Source organism: Hylobates moloch, unplaced genomic scaffold, assembly GCF_009828535.3.
Source record: "Hylobates moloch isolate HMO894 unplaced genomic scaffold, HMol_V3 SCAFFOLD_14, whole genome shotgun sequence".
NCBI lineage: Eukaryota > Metazoa > Chordata > Mammalia > Primates > Hylobatidae > Hylobates > Hylobates moloch.
Window position 1 is genome coordinate 16,302,889 of NW_026652289.1, and position 22,192 is coordinate 16,325,080.

Genomic DNA, 22,192 nt, shown 5'->3' on the forward strand with positions numbered 1-22,192 from the left:
ATTTATTAATATATTTATGGTCAGTTACCTATTTCAAAAAACAAAGATTGTTGCCACATGCCATGGCTCAAGATAAATTCCAAATGCATTACAGCACTAAATATTTTTAAATCTGTGGGAAATAATATTAGGCAATATTTCTCTGATCTTAGAGCAGGGAATAATTTTATAGGCATTACAAGAATGGAAAAAAAACAGAAAAATAAAATATCAATTACAACTATGGTTGCATGTAACAAAAATCCAAATCAAATTAGTTTAAACTAAATAGAGAACGTATTATATGGATATTAAGATGCAAGGACAAGGATGTGGCTGGGCCCTAGAAATAACAAGGAGAGACCTGAATCCCATTAAGAATTTTTTTTTTAGATCTCTGCTGTTCTCTGCATCTCCTTCACTCTTATCACTGGATATAGCTCCCTCTATTTCTCTAATCAGTATGATGAAAGGCAGTGTGCTGACAGCTGCTGAGCTTTAAGTCTGATGGCTTGGGTACCTGAAGAGAGACAGACGAATTTACTGTTGGTCCTCGTACAAAAGTCCAGCAAGAGAAACACTAGCACGTGTTGAAACACTCAGCTGTCAACATAGCATCACAAGGCAACTCTTACCTCAATCTGAACAATGGTATAGAAGCATGAGTGGGAAGCAAAAAAAAAAAAAAAAAGTTTCCAAAAAGTGGTGGAGTAAATATCTTTACTATAAGAAGATAGATTGAATTACATAAAACTATAAAAGTGTCATGATCAGAAAAAGAGGTCAAATGAAGTTACAAGACATTACAAACTACAAAAAGCATCCGCAACTATAATTGGAAGATAGTTTCTTTCCTTAATGCATAAGTGCAAAAGAAGATAAATATAAATATTCAAAATGGGCAAGGCAAAGACTTAAGAACTAACAAAGAAGCAATCCAATGAAATACAATAAAGTCATTGTGGAAAAACGTTCATCTACATTAATAATCAACATAATATGGATTTAAATAGCCATCAATTGCAAAGATTTTTCCTCAGAAGTTGATTTCTTTTTATTTACAATACTTGGAAATTTAGAGAAATGTGTACTTTCATACACTCGTGGTAGGCATGTAAGTTGATGTAATATTTCTAGAAGACAATTAGGTGATATGCATAAGATCCTTAAAAATGAACATATTCTTCATAATATAATTTTGTATAAAAGAACTAAGGAAACAAAGAGATGTACCAATACCATTTTATTCACAAGAATTTATTCATTGAAATGTTATTTTTACAGCAAAAAAATGGAAATGAATATAATGTCTGGCAATAGAGTCACCTAAATAAACTTTTGTGTTTTTAGGTGGAATATTGTACATCACTAAAATTATATTTGAGTAAATATTAAATAACATGGAAAATGCCATTAAGAAAAAAACACAAAAATACAACATTTTATATGCAATATGATTTCAGGACCTATAAGTGTGTGTGTGTGTGTGTGTATGTGTGTGTATATCTGTATGTGTGTGTATATCTGTATGTATACATATACATGTATATGTATATACACACACATATTTATAAATACACATAGCAAAAAAGGATTGGAAGAAAATACACCCAAATCTTGATATCATTACCTGTCTAGGTAGTAGAATTTTAAATGATTTTTTTCTCCTTTTTTCTTTAGTTTCAAAAAAGAAAAATTTCACAAGTTTTCTTTTTACTTTCAGTAATGTACTTGAACTACTTTGTTTTTCATTAGAAAAAAATTACAAAATCTTTAAACTTTTGAAGTTTAAAAATATGTCTAACTTTTGAGTCAATGAGGAAATAATATGTGCATTTAAAAATATCTGTAAAATAAGAATGTAAATAGCCACAATAAAATGTGTGAAATAAGCCAGAGTTACACAGAGAAGTAAATCTACAAACCCAATGCTTTAACAATTTTTTTTAAAGTGTAAATACATTGATACATTTCAACAGCTAAAATGACAGAAAGTATAGGTTGCATGGAAGCAGAGACCCATAAAAGTCACATTGATACTATTTTCTGCTAATCTCTCAAAAAGACAAACAGATTACTTGGTGTCCATTCTAAGGGAAGGGGTTACTGCTTCCTCATGCTAGATATTTATCTTGTTATTGCCTGGAAAAATACAGTCATGTCTATATTCTGGAAAAATGCATCCTTAGGCAATTTTGTCATGCAAACATCATAGCTTATTACACATGTAGGCTATACGGTATAGCCTATTGCTCCTAGGCTACAAACCTGTACAGTATGCTATGTGTTGAATACTTTTAGCAATTCTAACACAATGGTAAGTATTTATATATCCAAATATAGAAAAGGTACAGTAAAAATATGGCATTATAATCTTATAGGATAACCTTCATATATACAGTCTATCATTGACCAAAATAATCGTTATATGATGTGTGCCTGTAATATGAAAATGAATATGCTTGATGTTCTACCTCATGTTTTAAGAAGTTTTGAGTTAAAAAAACTGAAATAACTACATAATAGCTTAAGCATTTAATTCAAGTAGTTAGAAATATATCAAGAAATATTAAATATGAGTAAATAAGGAGAAACCCAAAACAAGAATCAAAACCAAATAAGTGAATTAAAAATCAAAATAGGAAGGTGTCAATCCAAGGATGGGTTACTCTTTAAATTTTAAAGTAGATAAAACTGCTGGAAGAAAAGAAGAAAGGGAAGGAGGGTGGTTGGTGGGAGGAGGGAGAGAGGGAGGGAGGGAGAGAAAAGGATGGAAGGAAGGAAGGAAAGAAGGAGGGAGGGAGGGAGGGACGGAGGGAGGGAAAGGCAAAAGTTGAAATAAGAAAAATATAACGATAATGGTAGCATAACAATTTAAATTCCAATAATAATTGTTATATAATATTATTTAGGTATATGAAAAATAATTAAAAATAGTATCTTATTGAAATAGATAATCGTCTAAAATAAATGATTAAAATTGTGTCACTGAAATTGGTAACAGTCTAAAATAAATTCTCGACGTCTACTCAAAAATATCAATAACTAAGGAAAAATGTTTTTCATTTTATCGAAGAACTCTTGATAGAAGCATTCAGAGCTACACAGTTACACTGATCAGTTTTTTTAAGCTGAATGGAATTTCTATACTTTTCCAGGACATAAAAATCATTAGAAAACTATCCTTTACATTTTATTAAGCTTAGATAACCTAATGACAAAATTGACAAGGCCAATACACAAAATTAGAAAACTTATATACAAATCTAATTTATTAATAAGTGAAAAATGCTACATAAAATATCAACAAATCACATTCAGCAGCACATTGAAAGAAAAACTCTTACTGATCAAATACAACTTATCCCAGAATTGCCAGGATGAGTTAATGTAAAGAATTGTATTCATATGAAATAACTTATTAGAAGGGCAAATTGAACTCTGAAAAATATTTAATAAAATTCAATGCATATTGAGACATGAGTATAAATAATATTTATCTTAATTTGCATTTATCATATTATATTAAATTAATAATATAGCATTTATTTCAATCTGCTTTCCAAACCATAAGTAATGGTTTAATAGTACAGGCATTTCTATTTAAATTAAGAACAAATTAAGATGACCCATTCTCATTTTCTTACTCTGAAAGTTCTAACCAATGCAATAAGCAAAACAGAAATAATGAATATTTGGAGAGTATTACATTATGAGAAAACTCAAAATAATAAAGAGGAAATTAAAGTATTTCATAATGTGAGGTGAGCCATTGTAAATAGACACACACATAAAATTAACAACAAAAAATATATAAAAGATCAAACTCGGCTGTGAAAAAAACCTGCAAAATACCTAGGAAAAAATATTGTATGATTTGTTTTTGAAAACTATAAAATAAAGCTAATAAATATAAATATCTTCATATAAATATAAATGTGCCCATGTTCTTAGATATAAAGATGGAATTTAAAAAAATATTTCCCCATATATTTATAAGTTTAATGATATTCTCAACAAAATTCCAATGAATAAGCAAGTCTTTTCAAGATTACCTGAGGTCAGGAGTTCGGGACCAGCCTGGCCAACATGATGAAACTCCATCTCTACTAAAAACACAAAAATTAGCCGGGCATGGTGGCGGGCACCTGTAATCCCAGCTACTTGGGATGCTGAGGCAGGAGAATTGCTTGAGCCTGGGAGGCAGAGGTTTCAGTGAGTCGAGATTGTGCCACGGCACTCCAGCCTGGGTGACAGAGCTAGACTCTGTCTCAAAAAAAAAAAAAAAAAAAAAAAGAGTAAATGGATCCTATAGAAAGCGTCATTTACCCAACAAATTTTAGAACTAGTATTAACACAATGTGATGCTACTATACAGATGGATTAATGGAACAGAAGAGTCCAGAAATTAAATTATATGACAATTATTATGTCACAAAGGTGGTATAACAGATCAGTAAGAAATTATAGACATATGTGTGTAAGTGTATGTATATATATAAAATTATAAACAGCATGTGGTATACAATTATATATGCAGTATATGATTGTACTAGCTTTTCTTCTAATACCACACATCAAGATATCTCAAATGGATTAAATGAACTAAATTATGAAAACACAAAAATCTTATTAAAAATCCAATAGCAATTAAATTTATCAATTACGTGGGCAGAGGAGAAATTTTGAATTCCAACAGTCCCACATAGGCTAGATTCTGTTACTATAACAAATGATTCTTCAAAAAAAAAAATAAAATAAAAAAATTTTAAAAAGAGGATTAAAATAGAGGCTTAAAAGATGGATTTTTGCTGAAATGGCTGTAGTGAGTCTGCTGCAGTCTCTGCTCCAACGTCCCAGGCTGAAAGAGCAGTCACTGGGCAGATGGAAACAGAAGACAGGTCTGGGAATTCTCTCACTAGCAGTGAAGTCCTCTGGCCAGGAAGTGACACCGGAGACTTCTGCTCACAAGTCATGGGACAGAGCCAGTCACACAGCCCCAACCAACCCCGTGTTAGGTACAATCCATGCATGTATTCAGAAGGGAAAGAACCGGAAATAGTAACAACTACTATGAATGTTTCATGTTTCAGGAAAAAATTAATGTATTTGTAATTATAAATGTAAACATTTCTCTGCCCAAAAATCTAATCAACATTAAGAACTAAATAATAAACTGAGAAAACATTTGCAATAAAAAATACTGACCAACTGAGAATCGCTTGAACTCGGGAGCCAGAGGTTGCAGTGAGTCGAGATTGCGCCACGGCACTCCAGCCTGGGTGACAGAGCAAGACTCTGTCTCACAAAAAAAAAAAGAAAGAAAGAAAGAAAAGAATATAGCAAATGCATTTTAAATATTTACATTAAATGTCAAGGACATGCACCTTACCTGCAACATATCTGTGAGATATGATTGATTCAAAGATGCTGTTTTTCGTAGACATACAGACCATCTTAATGCTTAGGTATTTTTGTAAATGGAAAGATGAGGTAAGATTTGATGGTATAAATCTGACATGAATTAGATAAAAAGTAGTGTCATAATTAGAGGTTTCATTTCTGATCAAGAACCTGATGTCTAACTTTTCATTAAAATGAGCAGAAGAACAATATTTAAGACTGCAAATTATTTTAGTCAGTCCCAAAGAGAGTAGATCTATGGATCAAACTTTTCAAAAAGTGTTTCTTAAGACAACAATTCCACTGCATGTCACGTTTACAAGGAAAACTGTCCTGTCATCAAATGAATTTGGGGGATACTGAGTTAAACACTCAAATAGTTTTCTTTGCTGCAGGACTTCTGAGAGACAAATGTTATTGTGTGGTGTGAATTTTTAAGAAGGATGAAATGAAGCAGTGCCTCCCAAGCATATTTGACCACTAAACTCTCTATGTATAAGATCTCATGGGCAACATATATACACACACATCGGTAGATACTGCTCTGTGGAAGATGTGAACCTCCATTTATTTTGGCTTCAAACATCAGTTCTAATCTTTAACAGCAATATCTTCTTCTCAGCAAGAAATTTCAGGTTGAGAAACAACAGAAATACAGAAGAAGAAAACTAGAAAATTGGGACGCAACACATAATATAGCTTCCCTGGAACCACAGGTTGTGAACTTGTCTTTTTCCATTCATTTAATTAATAAGGAGATAAACAGAATCATGAGCTCTTCAGCATGAATACGTAAGATGTTAAAAGCTAAAACTATAACTGCTCTCAAGAGACATTAACGTGATCACAGACTTTCATAAGAATAGAAGTTTGGCATGAATTCTTTGGCAATATTCCTGGTTCTTGCCTGAAATCTGCTGTTGAACGGGAGATGAGCCATACCTCCATGATATTAAGGGGCTGGCAGCCTGATGAAAAGTAAGCTTTGAAAGTGCTTGGGGACAATGGGCCGTGATTGTTGGGAGAGAGTGAGAAATCACTGCTAAAAAGGCAGTAATGGAAAAAGTCAGGCAGTCTCACTACAGACCTCAGTAACCACCCTCCATCTTTCCTACTTATCTCAAAGGCCTCTGTCTTGGCAGAACAAACTACTTTGTGAGGCATAGTGTTAAGGCACAAGGAGGAGAATAAGTTCAACTGAAGGACCATTTACTGGGGACAACATACTATGACCAAATCACTGCATTTAGCTCTGAAGGAGAAGGCGCATTTCAATAAACACTGTCCTGATCTTCAAGGAACAGGCAGAGCAGGATGTAGGCTTATTTTACACCAAAATAAATTCCTTGAAATATGTAGTAGATTTTATGTTACCAAAAGAAAGGGAGAGTTCACCTTTGGCTGGAGGAATCAGGAAAGATTCCACATAGGAGGAGACAAAAAGCAGGCTTTTTGCTTTATTGATAGAATAATTCACTGCTATACCTACTTTCTTTTTCTGTACTCTACACTAGTAATGCAACGTGTCCCAAAAGACTGGAAGCTCTGCTGAGGGCAGGAACGAAGCATCTTTCATCTTTGTATTTTCCACTCCTCCTAGCATAGTCTTAGATATTAATAGATGGCTAATAATGTTTTATGAGTTAAACTGAGTGTTGAATAACACTGGAATAAGAGTAACTGTGGCTTTGGGTAGTTTTTATAGTGCAACTCAAATTTATTAAGGAAAATTACTAATCGTATTTGCTAAACTGCCCATAATCCACGGCCTTTCTGTTACTAGCTACCCTCTGAAGTACATCCATAATTTGTTTCATATTTTCTTATTCCTCAAAGGCCATTCCTAGTGAATTTATGCAAGTCTCTTTAAGGCATCAAAGAGTGAGCCTGGATGTGGTTATTGTCTCAAGGGTGACATCAAACCCCATTCTCCCTCCTCAAAGGATACTAATAGCTGAAGACACTTATCATAGCAGACTGAGTTAGAGCCAGTTTCTGGTTGAAGCTGTCCTTGTCCTTAACCACAGCTCTGTTCTTGGCTGGGACTTTCTGAAAGGTAAAAATCCAATCTCTTCTGTCCGTTCACTTTCCATCAGGTCAAGAAACACGTGCTTCCCATCCAAATCCACCTAGCATGGGATCTTTACCAAGAATGTTTTGAGCTCCAAAGATAAAACAAAAATAGGAAAGCTGAGTGAGGAAGAGAGCATTTATCTAAGGGAATCTTAGAATTTAAATCTGTAGCCTTGGAATTAAAGGTGCAGTAAATATAGGCCTATAGTAAATTGCTTATGATGTAATAAACTAGAATTATGGATGTGGCAATAAAGAGAGGCAATAGAATATTGTATATTTAAGGAGCAGCTATAAGCAAAGGAATAGATCAAATTGCCATCTTGTTTTCTGTTGATAGCTTCTGGAATGGTTATTATTCCACAGGAATGCAAAACAGGAGTCAACACTACAAACGCTTTCCATGTCTTGATTGTCAGCTAACAGTTTTACCTTTCTTCCTGGGTGACCTCACAGATTGTCACAACAGGCACACAGAAGTTAGTTAAGGGAGCAAGCGAGCTTTGTTAGAACACATATAGTATCTTGGCCTTGTCACATTCAGAATAGGAAAATATCATAAACATAAAAACTCAGTGTGTTGTATGGTACAACTATGTGCCATATTTGCAAAATCATGCTAAAGAGTTAAAAATTGCTATTTAAAGAACTGAATAAAATAACATTTCACGAAGAGGAAAGAAATACAGTAATTAAAAGTGACCAATATGAAAACTTTCTGAAGACAATTGAGATACTGCATTAATTTCCTGTGTCTATCATCACAAATTACCACCAACGGTGGCTTAAAACGACAGAAATTTACTCTCTCACAGATCCCAGAGGCCAGAAGTCTGAAATCCAGGTATTGGCAGGGTCTTATTTTCTCTGAAGGCTCTGGGGGAAATTCAGTTATTTGCTTCCTCCAGCTTCTGGTGGCTTCAGTCATTCCTTGGCTTCAGGCGGCGTCACTCCAGTCTCTGTCTGTTTTTGTTTGTTTTGTTGTTTGTTTTTTGAGATGGAGTCTTGTTCTGTCACACAGGCTGGAGTGCAGTGGTACGATCTCGGCTCACTGCAACCTCCGCCTCTCGAGTTCAAGTGATTCTCCTGCCTCAGCCTCCTGAGTGGCTGAGATTACAGGTGCGCGCCACCATGCTTGGCTAATTTTTGTATTTTAATAGAGACGGGATTTTGCCATGTTGACCAGTCTGGTCTCAAACTCCTGACCTCAAGTGACCCATCTGCCTCTTTAAATCTACACTTACTCCTGGGTGATGCCATTCAGTCTCATGGCTTTAAATGCCACCTTTATGGTGGTGACTCCCAAATTTCTATCTCTAGGCCCAACCTCTCTGCCATAAGATCCAGATTGATATATATAACTTCACAGCGGGCCTCTCCACTTGGACTTTTTTAAAAAAAAAACTTTTTCATTTTAAGTTCAGGGGTACGTGCATAGTTTTGTACATAGGTAAATATGTGTCATGGGGGGTTGCTGTGCAGCTAATTTCATCACCCAAGTATTAAGCCTAGTACCCATTAGTTATTTTTCTTGATCCTCTCCCTCCTCCCACCCTTTGTCCTCTAATAGTCCCCAGTGTGTGTTTTTCCCCTCTGTGTGTCCATGTGTTCTCATCGTTTGGCTCCCACTTATATGTGAGAACACGTGGTCTTTGGTTTTCTGTTCCTGCATCAGTTGGCTAAGGATGATGGCTTCACTTGGACTTCTAATAGGCACCACAAAAGAATCATGTCCCAAGTCAAGTACCTCCTGCATCATCCCTCATCTTGGTCAATGGCAATTTCAAGCCAAAAGCCTGATGTTATCCTCGACTCCCTTCCTCTCACTTATGTGTCATCAGCAAATCCTGCCGAAGTCCTTCAGATTTTATCTAGAATTCAACCACTTTTTGTCACATCCCAATCCCACTAATTTGTACAAAGCCATCATCATCTCTCACCTGAATTATTGAAATGGACTCTTACTGCAATAGTATTATTACAACAGCTCCGAGGGCAGATCTCCCTGTGCTTTGTTCTTGCCCTTCTCCTCCCTTCAGTCTATTCTTAATACAGAAGCCAGCTTTTTCTCTTGAAATATGTCAGATCATTTCATTCCTCTGCTCAGAGATGGCCAGTGGTTTCCCATCTCACCCAGAATAAAACCCACAGCCCTGTGATGGCCCTTAAGGCCCTCTGTGATCTGCTCCAATCCACCCATCACTTCTCTAAGCTCATCGTCTACCAGTCCAAGCCCAGCTCACCCAACTTCAGCCTCACTCTTCCTCAAAAATAGCATTAGGCTGCTCCTACCTTAGACATTATATTTCCCCTGCCTGCAACGCTCTTCTCCCAGTATCTTCAGAGTGGTTTTCTCATTATCTTTAGGCTTTTGCTTAAAGGTTGCCCTCCCAGGAAGCACTTTTCTCGCCTCTCACTCTGACATGTCAATGCCTGTCTTCCTGTTCATGACCAATTCCCCTTCTAAAATAAAAGCTCCAAAAGTCAGATGTGTATCTCTTGCTCACTGGCACATCCCAGTGCCTCACACAGTATCTGGCTAGGCATTTTACAAATAAATGAAGAAATAAATGAACAAATCACTGGATGAGTGAGTTATTCAGTAGAATCGTGGACATGATATATTTAACCATGAACTGAAGTAGAACAACAACAACAACTAAATATAGGTGGATTGTAATTCTATTGCATTTCTGAATTGGTTATCATTGGAATTTATTTACCATTACAAGGTAAGTTGAGTCAGAACAATATATTCCTTTGAGAGGAATAAGATAGAAAACCATTATTTTCCTGTGGTTTTTTTGTTTTTTTCCATCATTAAATGAGATGGATTCTCTGCCACAATGAAACATTGTCTGAAATTCCTTTTGGGAAGAAGAGGGTAAATTTAATACTTTCACTAAGCTCTCAGCACAGGCCTCATCTAGAGACAGATGGAATCAGTAGGCAGCAGTGGAATTGCCTCCCTTTAAGGTTCTTACCCATAACAACGGCTTGATTTCCACCATATTACACTGAGTTGATTCGGATAGCTCCCTGTTCCATGGAAACTGATTGAAAAGCAGATTAGGAAGTATCCTTGGAACCTAAAAAAAAAGTCAATCAGTAAGACCTAGAGCCAGTCATGGTTTTTTTTCATATTAAGTTTGCTGAATTCCACCCCTTTGACATTATGATTCTCTCCATATAGAGTGGGATTAAGGGAAAGTTTGGAAGCCATTGCGGTGGGTTTACCTTGGGTGTCTTCACAAATAGTACATCATTGACCTTAGCCTTCTCTAAGTGTTACCCTTTGCCTACAATGATTATGTTGTTGAGCCAGCAGTTGTAGAGTTGTGATTGAGAACAATTCTCCTGTAAGTCTAGATGGAATTATGTGGCACAACCCAAAATCCTTTATGGCAACCCTTCATTACACCCATCATCCCCCTTTAAAGGCCACCTGCTGGGTGTACAGGATGTTGCCAGCTGTGGCTTCCATCTGTGTTTAGGTAGTCACAAAACACAACTGCCTACATCCTCGCTGCACTTCACTGGTTCAAGAGTCTACCCAAAACAGACAGAAATGCTCCTGTGGTGACGGAACTCTGCTGTCTAAACCAAGATTTCAAGTGAATTCCTCTTGGCTTATCTTAAATTACTGTGCTGTAAAGTCCAGAATCTTGTTAGAAGCGAATATTACTTGAATATATGTGAGTTCCTTTAAAATTATTTTCAATTTCAAAGCCCTTGGGAAAAAAGAAGATGTTGGCTGAGCACGGTGGCTCACACCTGTAATCCCAACACTTTGGGAGGCCAAGGCGGGCGGATTACCTGAGGTCAGGAGTTCAAGACCAGCCTGACCAACATGCCGCAACCCTCTCTGTACTAAAAATACAAAAATTAGCCAGGTGTGGTGGTGCATGCCTGTAATCCCAGCTACTAGGGAGGCTGAGGCAGGAGAATTGCTTGAACCCAGGAGCTGGAGGTTGCAGTGAGCCAAGATGATGCCATTGCACTCCAGCCTGGGTGACAGTGCGAGACTCCATCTCAAAAAAAAAAAAAAAAAAAAAACAAAGATGCTGATAAATGTACTAGTCTATGCTAGGTTTGCTGTAAAAACAAAAACAAAAAACCAAACAAACAAAAAAGACCATAGACTGGGTGGCTTAAACAACAGACACTTAATTTCTCTCAGTTCTGGAGGCTGGAAGTCCAAGATGGAGGTGTTGGCAGGTTTGGTTTCTCCGGAGGCCTCTCTCCATGGCTTGCAGATGGCCTCCTTCTCGCTTGGCCCTCACATGGCCTTTCCTCTGTGTGCAAAAGTCCCTGGTATATCTCTGTGTGTCCAGATTTTCCCTTCTTAAAAGGCCCAGTCAGAGTGGTTTAAGGCCTACCCTAGCCGCCTCATTGCAACCTAGTCACTGTTTTAAAGACACTATTTCCAAATACAGTCACATTTTGAGGATTCAGGGGTGAGGCCTGCAACATATAAATTTGAGGGAGGATGCAATTCAGTCCATAACAGTGACTTACTAAAAAAGCAAGTTGCGTCTGAGTTTCAAAGCTACTCCAGAATGTAGGCACAGGCATTATTGTCTCATACCCTTTGTTTAGTGACCATATGTGGCACTTTGTCTCAGGTGAGGGAACATAGAGTATGAAGGACAGACCAGTTTAGCATCAGCATTATTTGTACCAACATCTATGCTTCCCAGAAAAGTACAGTGGGATCAATCAGGACAAGGTCCTCAAGAGTAAATCCTAAATACGAACATGTATTAATAAAAAAGCATTAATTTTTCAGAATTCTTATCTATTCTGGTATTTACAAGCAGTGTGATTTTACCCTTATCATTTTAAACAGCACAAATGTTCACATAAGAAGACAGACTCATTACTCAAAAAAAAAAAAAAATGTCCAACTTCTTTCACTTTCCGACCCTTTGCTTGGACAATGGTGGGTGAGGTGGAGAAGAGGCTGGGGAGGTGGATATTAAGCATGCACCTTGACCGTTGATCAAGCTTCCTAATGATGATCAGACAGAGGATTACTGCCCAACCATTTCCAGTCTATAAAGACTGGCACGTGATCTGTACTCACTCAAAGTGATCTACGACATAGAAAGGACAAAAAATAGTTTAACAATACTTCTCATGCTTCAGGTACACACGAGCAATGAAAGAGGACATGGACAACCCAGGCCTGCCGATTTTGAAGTTTCTCACCCTCCTGTGTTCCATCTGTCATGCAATAGTTCTCTCAAGAATTATTGCAGAATGAAAAACCTTGTTCTTCATCCTGAGCTCTCAGAGTCCTGCTTTCTCCCTTCACCCACTGCCCTGGCTTGGGAAATTTCAAAAATATAAGGGAGGGGACAACTTTGCCTCTCTTCCTTGAGGCTAAGCTAGATTTTTATTTCAATTTCGTAACCCTTCCGTGGTCCACAGCATTGTTAGGAGTAGAAGTCAGCTCAGCTCAAATGAGAGACAGAGAGAGGAAGAGGAACAGAGGGATGAACAAGGTAGGGATTTCTCATCTCAAACCAATGGGCCTCCAAATGAATGAGGCCAGAGGTTCACAACATAAAGACCCTTAAAGCCTTCAGATGTCTCATTGATAGCTCACACTCACAGTTATTATATAAAAAAGTAAAAAGGGAGGAAGGGAGGAATGGAGGAAGGGAGGGAGGCAAAGAGAAAGAAAGAAAGAGAAGGAAGGAAAGAAAGAGAAAAGAGGAAAGGAAAGGAAAAGAAAGGAAAAAAGAAAGGGAAAGAGAGAACAAGAAGGAGAGAAGGAAAGACAGAAGGAGAAAATTATGCAAGGGCCCCAACGTGTGTGCCCCTTTATTCTGCTTACTAAAGACTCTACATCTCGTTTTGCTGTATCTGAAGCTATGGGGAGGAGAAGGAGGGAGGAAGTGGCTGATCCTTAAGCAGTCTGCCCACATGTGAGGTAATGATCTGGCTCCTATTAATAACTTTCTCCTGTTTCTGTCAGATCTCACTTTTTTGGTATATCTCCAGCTTTCTATATACCTCATACCACAGTAGATTTTTGGCATTTATCAGCAACCCTCTCTTGGAGAAAGAGAGTGTGAAGGCGTCTTGAGCTAATGACACCATTCATAATGCCTGTTTGATGAAAAAATGAAAAAAAAAATTGCTCTGAAAGTGACCAAACAGTTCACCTACACACTACCCAAGCACATAATGAAAACACTTGTAATTCCTTTAAACCCAGGTTCATTCGGCTTTATGTGATAGACAACTATATAACAAAAGAATAATTTTGAGGCAAGTAGTCAGTTCACCTGTTGGTGCCAACTCTTTTTATTTCCATTATCCAGGTACAACAATAAAAAAAATTATTTCTAGGGAATTTTTGAGTTTTCAGGGCACTTTGATTATATTTTCTCATTTGCTTTATAGAGCAATTCTCCAAGGGAAGCAAGACAACATTATTAGCTCACATGTATGAGACAAAGAACAACAGAAATAACTTGATGAAATGAAAACATTTACATTTTTTGGAGATTCAGATACCTGAGTCAGTCCCAGATAAAACTGTGACTTTGAATAAGCAGGATATAATGTGTAATCTTCTTGTTCACTTTTTCATTTATAAAAATGGAAAAAAACCTCCTGCCTTGAATGTTATAAAGTGTAATTAAACATATGTAAAAGAGCTATTTCATAACAATTTTCTTTCTGATACTTAAAAATCCTTCTCAAAGAGGAAGCAGGTAGATCAGGTTTCAAAATTCAGAATTTCTGTTTCCTATTCAGGTATTTGTTTCCTCCAAGCAGCCTACCCCACACAGATTAATGGTGCTCACATCCATGCCAGTGATTGACTTTTCCCCTAAATAGCTACAGCCTGAACGTCCTAAAGATGCCTTGGTCTCCCCAAGGATGCCGATTCTGAATAAGACACAGTCTCTACACGTGGGCTCTCCTTGTGGGGCTGAGGAGATAGACAAGTAAACAAGTCATTGTTAATAATTACCATGGAAACCCTATCACCAGGCAGCCCTCTGTATGGGTCACCTAGATGATGGCAGTAAGACGGCCTTATGTCCACCTTCTGGTGACCAAGTATCTTTTGCGTCATCTTGTCACCTCACTGTTGAGCATCCACCAACAGTTCCGAGAGAAACTGAAAATCAACTCCAAAGTCTCTGCCTACCGCTGTCTGACAAAAGTAAAACACAAATTCACTTGAACAGCAACATTTTTCCTTACGTTCATTTCAAATAAAGGTCTTAAATGGCTCCTTAGGTAAAGGTTAACATTACCAAATAACTCTGTCATGTAATTTTCCTTTTTTTAGTTTTCAGTTTTTGTGGGTCCGTAGTAGGTGTATTGTCATATAGTTTTCAACTATGATTTCTCAGATGACAGGGGAAAGTATCTATACTTGAATGCCTCATACTATCAGTCTACAAAAGCCAGAAATATTTCCAAAAAGAGCCAAAATAATTCACTATAAACCATCTTAGCTTTCACAACCCAACACTGTAGTTAGTTATTTAATAAAGTCAGTTCAGCAGGAACATTATAGATGTGTATTTGTTTATTGCTTTTTTTTGAGGTAGGATCAGGGTAATTTCTTTGAATTAGAGTCTGTCCATTGGAGTTCCCTTTCTAACAAAGAATGCACATAAATGATGTGCATGATGCATATTTGTGATTTTCATTTCAGATTTTTTTATATTCTTTTTTTCCCCCTTTGAATGGAGAGAGAACTTAGAGCACTTGTAAATCAATCTAGCATAGACACGTTGGGAAAAACCTACAACTGACTTTTGGTAAGGGATCACTCAATCATGAGATTAGGTAAAAAAATAGCAGCCTGGGCTGGGCACAGTGGATCACGCCTGTAATCCTAGCACTTAGGAGGCGGAGGCAGGTGGATCACGAGGTCAGGAGTTTGAGATCAGCCTGGCCAACATGGTGAACCCCTTCTCTACTAAAAATATAAAAATTAGCCAGGCATGGTGGCGCACACATGTAACCCACCTACTCAGGTGGCTGAGGCAGGAGAATCGCTTGAACTCGGCAGGTGGAGGGTGCAGTGAGCCAAGATCACACCACTGCCCTCCAGCCTGGGCAACAGAGCAAGACTCCATCTCAAAAAATAAAAAAAATAAAAAATACATATATCAGCCTGACAGTTACAAGTATTCAGCATTCAATGAGCATCAGTTAACATGTATTTTCAAAAGAAATGAGGAATATTGGTCAATCAAGGAGTAACTTAAATGGAGATGGGTTAAGACAGCTTCCACTGTAGACCCTGCACCTATTAATAATTCTAGAACGTCTCTCAAAAAACATTTAAGAGCTGTACAGTTAGCAACACTTACATTGTGTCTATCAAACATCAATGTCTCAAGCAAAATCAGAGCTACATTCTCTGATGAGGCTTTAAGCACTAACATTTTGTACTGTTACTTGCAGTGAGATCCTCATGCTTAGGACCAGAGCCTACCTAGCACAGGTGCACTTGCTCAGTGAAGGGACATATTTCTCCAGTTACCAGATGCAAGTTTGTTTTGGACTAAACAGTTTCTAAAAAGAAAAATAAAATAAAAAAGAAAAGAAAGAAAAAAACAGTTCTTTGAATATTCTCATGCACTTTGGAAAGTACTAGAATATGATCTCAGAATTCTGAGCCATGAAGCACAAAAAAGGACATTTTTATCCTGAAAAATCTAGCAATATGTATGTGTCATTTTGATCCTATCAACTCTACATGTTCCCCTTAGAGTCTGGAATGCAGGCTTCTGAACAGAAAGATCCTCATTCTAAAGAAGAATGGTCCTACAAGGATACAGCTCAAATTATGTTTAGGTCAAGCACGGTGCAATTCTTGTCCACATCACAGAAAATTGCTTTCCACCATATTATCAGTTACACTTTTATGACACTAAATATTTGGAATACATTTGCCATCTGAGAGATGGTATACAGTCCAACACTGGATTTAAAATCTTAAGCATACATATACAGTTAGTCCTATTTATCTGCATGTGGCGCATGCTGATAAACTTCACTTTTAGCCCTGGATTTGGGATCTGCTCTGACTATTCCTCTGTTTATCATTTGGGGTCTTTTATTTGTATATTTACATTCTTCTTTTTACTGGCTGGGCGCGGTGGCTCATGCTTATAATCCCAGAACTTTGGGAGGCCGAGGCGGGTGGATCACCTGAGGTCAGGAGTTCGAGACCAGCCTGGCCAACATGGTGAAACCCCATCTCTACTAATATTACAATAATTAGCCGGGCATGGTAGTGCACACATGCAATCCTAGCTACTCGGGAGGCTGAGGCGGGAGAATCACTTGAACCCGGAGGCAGAGGTGGCAGTGAGCCGAGATTGCACCGGTGTACTCCAGCCTGGGTGGCAGAACGAGACTCCATCTCAAAAAAAAAAAATTACATGTGAACCATGTGACTAATGCTTTTCATGCATCTCTTTTGTTTCTGCAGGAGGGATTTTTGAAACAGTGGAAAATGAACCTGTTAATGTTGAAGAATTAGCTTTCAAGTTTGCAGTCACCAGCATTAACAGAAACCGAACCCTGATGCCCAACACCACATTAACCTATGACATCCAGAGAATTAACCTTTTTGATAGTTTTGAAGCCTCGCGGAGAGGTAACTATTTTCCCACTTTTAAAAGCTTCTTTGGGTGATATGTCTGCTCTCCACGTCACCTTCTTTTTGCTACCTGCCCTCTTTTAAAGCAGGCATCTTTGTGCAAATGGGTCACGGGAAATCTGGGTCTTTGATGTCACTGATCAATGCAATCTGAACTAACCTAATGGACGTTGCCGAGCACTGTTTTCTGGGCCTTTCTGATGAGCTTACCCTTCAGTGCCCTCCACTCTATGATTAACTAGTTCAGCTGTGAATGGAAAATGTCAAGCTTGATCTGTTTTTCCATCCTGAAGCTGAGATACCACCATGAAATCGTGCGGTGCAGTCAAATAAAACATTGTGGAAGGTCACATCCACTGAGCATGCGGAAATGCCCAGGACACACAAAACTCACACCCTGAATTTTAACAGGTTGTAAACTACTGAGTTTACCTAGCATCCTCTCAACTTTTTTTTACTCTTTTCCACAAAATCATAGAAATATGAAGATTAAACCTGTGAGAGCAATGTCTACATCCGATCCTCTTTTTCTTCTGAACTGAAGCCAAGTGCCTAGCCTAAATAGTAATCTAATTCATATGTTGGCTGCAAGGTTTCTCTCACGGAAAGATTCATTCGGAATTGTGGGGCTTGTTTAGACATCTTCTAGACAATATTAGGACAAGTCTTTGAAGTAAGATCACATTCCATATAGCTGAGGGTTGGCTTCTAACAGGGACACTATCTAGTCACTAAATAAATGTGTTTATGTGGAAACAAAGGCTACTCATCACCCCAGATTAGGAGGGGTTCTTTGCCTCAGAGAGGAATCCTTGCCTACTAAATACACACAAATAAATGAAATACAATGAACACCATGTTTATGCCGATTTCCAGGTAACTAAATGCTGGTAGTTTCCTTATACAATTAATCTAGTTAGATCATAGGTTGTGTCCACCTGATACAGCCTTCTGCAAGAATTCTAGTCTTCTCTGCAAACAAAATATAAAATTTATTTTCTTAGGAGCACAGATAAAAAATTAACAACATAGCAGGGTGCAGTGGCTCATGCCTGTAATCCCAGCACTTTGGGAGGCCGAGGCGGGTGGATCACGAGGTCAGGAGATCAAGACCATCCTGTCTAACATGGTGAAACCCTGTCTGTACTAAAAATACAAAAAAAAGTAGCCGGGCATGGTGGCAGGCACCTGTGGTCCCAGCTACCACAGGCTGAGGCAGGAGAATAGCGTGAACCCGGGAGGTAGGCTTGCAGTGAGCCGAGATTGCACCAGTGCACTCCAGCCTGGGTGACAGAGCGAGACTCTGTCTCAAAAACAAAACAAAAAAAATTAACAACGTAATATTTTTATATCTATGGCATGACTTAAGTATAAAAATATTTTCTTTTTAAAGATGGGAAGACTTTGAGATATCATATAGGTCAAAATTGTCTATGGACAAATAATAAAACTGTATACTTATACAGCATTTTAAAGTTTCCAAGCTATCCTCACATAAATTATCTCTATAATGTAGAGATAGATCTATCACTTTTCTTTCTCTCATCTCTCTCTCTTACACGCATACACCTATGCAAACAGACACAAACACTCCTACACATTGTTGAACAAATACTGTAGAAAGCCAACCACATTTAGCAATGGAACTCTAGCCACATAAAAATTGAAAGCTTTCCTGTGGTCTGAAGTACCTGGCATACTTGTCAATTAAACACCCCCAGAGCTTCTTAAAACTGGTAATTTGCTGGTAAACAGAATTCAAAAGGATTGATTTTCTGTCAAGTAATATTAGTATCCCAGAGCTAAATATTAACAGGAATCTCAATCCATTGCTTATGCTGGATAGAACAACAGTTCACACACTCCCATACTCTCATTTTATCTGGCTAAATAATGAAAACCTAACCAGAAAATAAGCTTCTGAAGACAATGACAGTTTACACTTCCAGCACGTAATGCACAAAACTGTACATCTTCATAGTTAATGCAGTAATTCACTACCAAAGGACAGAGTAGCAGAAAGTTTTTCTTGTAAACGTTTGCTGTTCCTTAGATACCTGCAATATGGCTGTCAAAGTTGTATCAGTTATTCTGTCTGAATTAAGTCAGGTAACTACAGAGCCGTATCATTTTTCGAACTATTTTTATTTGTAGAATGATATTATTCAATACAATTTTATGTATTAATTTAGCTAATTTGATATTTAATTATCTGATGACAGTTCTAAATTTGCAGAATTAAAATATAAATTTGAAAGTGTATTTAAGCTTTTATTTAATTCCTACCAACATAAGATTAATAGGCACTATTTTACGTGGTTGTAGAGGGCAAACTGCCCCAACCTTTCTGGAAGGGAATTTGGTTAATATGCTTCAAATGACTTCAAACTATCTATACCCCTTAATTATAACTGGTAACTTAACTTCTGGAAATCTACTCTTAGAAAGTAGCATAAGATGCAGAGAAAAATATAAGAGCTAAGGTAAGTGCTATAATATTATTTATAATAGCCAAAAATTAGGAGCAGCTTAAATGTTTTGGGGGATGTTTGTTTGTTTGCTTTTTGAAACAGAGTCTCGCTCTGTCACCCCAGCTGGAGTTCAGTGGTGCTATCTCAGTTCACTGCAAGCTCTGCTTCCCAGGTTCAAGCAATTCTTGTGCCTCAGCCACCCAAGTAGTTGGGACTACAGGTGCACACCACCACACCTGGCTAATTTTTGTATTTTTAGTAGAGATGAGGTTTCACCATGATGGCCAGGCAGGTCTCGAACTCCTGACCTCAAGTGATCTGCCTGTCTAAGCCTCCCAAAGTGCTGGGATTACAAGCATGAGCCAAATGTTTAATACTATAGGAATGCTTAAATAAATGATGACACACCTATGGAATGTCTGTTCTACAGACACTAAAAATATGCTTTAGGAGAATTTGTAATGACTTGAAAAAAAGACATGCTATAGTGTTAAAGAAAGCAATACATCAAACTATTTATGTAATGATTCTAATTTTCCCAAATATTAATAGATACTATTTCAAAATGATAGGATTAATCACAGAGCCTTTTTATCTTTACATTTTAAATATTCTAAATTATCTCAGTGAGTGTTTATATACTTATAATGAGAAAAATACATTTATCTTATAAGTAAATTTTTCAATAGATACTGACTTGATTTATTTAGGCTACCTGTCAGCTGACACTGGGGTAGAAAGAGGCCTGACGTTGAGCTAAAGCTCCTGTCCGGTGGCCATGACTCTCTCCATTGTCTATGAAATGAGTGGGTTGGGCAAAATGTCTTCTGAGATCCCTTTAAGCTATGCTATTTCATTATCTGAAAATTAATTAGACATCAGCACTGCTTATGAGCATTCTTTAGCAGTATTTCATTAACCTGGAACTTCTTTCTGAGTTTTGGAAAGATAGGAGCTAAAGCACTTTGTAGTTACCCAGAGGTTCTACATTAATCTTATAACCACATTAATATTTTCAATGCCATCCTGCTGCATGACAGAACTTAATTCATACAACATTCATTTGTCAAAGGGCTTGTTGGTAACTAGGAGTGCTTTCAGGTAACACTATACCAAGCAAGAGATTTAGACTCCATCTGATTAAAGGTAATAAAGTGAGACCAACAGGGAGTTGTCCTTGTGGTATATTGCTAATCAGTTCTAAGTTTACATCTATCAGTATATTAGTAGCTCAAGAAAGTTGGAAGTTGGGCCAAGCGTATTTCCTCAATATACAGACAGGGATTGTAAAAGATTTTTCAATAGTTGCATTAAAAAGAGGAATCATGAAAGAAAAAATTAAATTCATAGAACTCTCTTTTTCTCTCCCCCTTTCCCTGCCCTCCCTCCCCATCCTCTCCTTGTCCTTGGGCATCAGCGTGTGACCAGCTGGCTCTTGGTGTGGCTGCTCTCTTTGGCCCTTCCCATAGCTCCTCCATCAGTGCTGTGCAGTCTATTTGCAATGCTCTCGAAGTTCCACACATACAGACCCGCTGGAAGCACCCCTCGGTGGACAACAAAGATTTGTTTTACATCAACCTTTACCCAGATTATGCAGCTATCAGCAGGGCGATCCTGGATCTGGTCCTCTATTACAACTGGAAAACAGTGACCGTGGTGTATGAAGACAGCACAGGTATGGGACTCACACAAGACCTCACCTGACCGAGTCTGCTCTGAACAAAGAGAACGAAAGTATCAAATAGGCATTAAACTCATCAGATGGAGCATATAAAAATGCTCTTTTATATAACGCTAACCAAATATTCTAAAGTAATTTAACAATGCATGTGTATATAATTCACATTTCTTTTTGGTTGTTCATCCTTTCTAATGATCCTTTTATCATCAAATATAGGGGAAGTTTTTTTAAAGAAATATCACCTGATCAATATATGTTATAATCCAATCGCAATATTAAACATGTATTTTCATTTTTCCAGCTCTAATAAGACTATGACCACAACTGAAAATGACCATGGCATATGATTCCAACTTGATAAGTAGCTATGTAAACGTTTAGAAAAGTTTCTGACGTAAGTTAACAAAGAGGAATTCATTTCGAGGTTGTACCGATGGAGTGGATTATTTCATGGGGAAGGGACTATGAATCCCCAGTGATGAGCGCTTAACAAAGCTTGCTCCACGTGCTTGTTTAGGGTGCGGGATGGAAATATACCTGCTTGGAGTCCAGTCCTCATCAGCTGCTTTCTCTGACCCGCCCCCATTTGAACTTTCTTTTACTGGCACCTCCCCTCTGCTTTCTGCTTATTGTCCAGAATTTTTCAGGGTTCAGGCCCCTCTTTATTTAAAGTCAGGCAGTGACCCTCCATTATCCACATAATAAAATTGAATTTCTTCTAATTCAAAACTCTTCATCATCCAGCCATTTTCATTTTCATTAACGCAGGCACTAGCTTCCCTCACTGCCTATACTCTCACATGAGTTGTGATGAAGAGTCTATCATTTCTTCAATATCCCCATGTTCTCCTGACTCCCGTTTTCTGAGGCTGGCGCCTCACTTTGGATAATCCTTTGCACGACCTTCACAGTGGTGAACTCCCTCACTCTCCACGA

General features: G+C 37.6%; 1 protein-coding gene across 6 annotated transcripts in view; it reads left to right on the forward strand.

The window, feature by feature from the left end:
* GRIK1 (glutamate ionotropic receptor kainate type subunit 1) overlaps positions 1-22,192 on the forward strand; it is a 415,082-nt gene that overhangs the window by 242,781 nt on the left and 150,109 nt on the right. For all 6 annotated transcript variants that reach the window (XM_032176197.2, XM_032176199.2, XM_032176198.2 and 3 more), the window contains exons 2-3: positions 16,934-17,101; positions 20,993-21,250. In XM_032176197.2, coding sequence (XP_032032088.1) covers positions 16,934-17,101; positions 20,993-21,250 — 426 coding nt within the window. The remainder of the gene's footprint in view (positions 1-16,933; positions 17,102-20,992; positions 21,251-22,192) is intronic.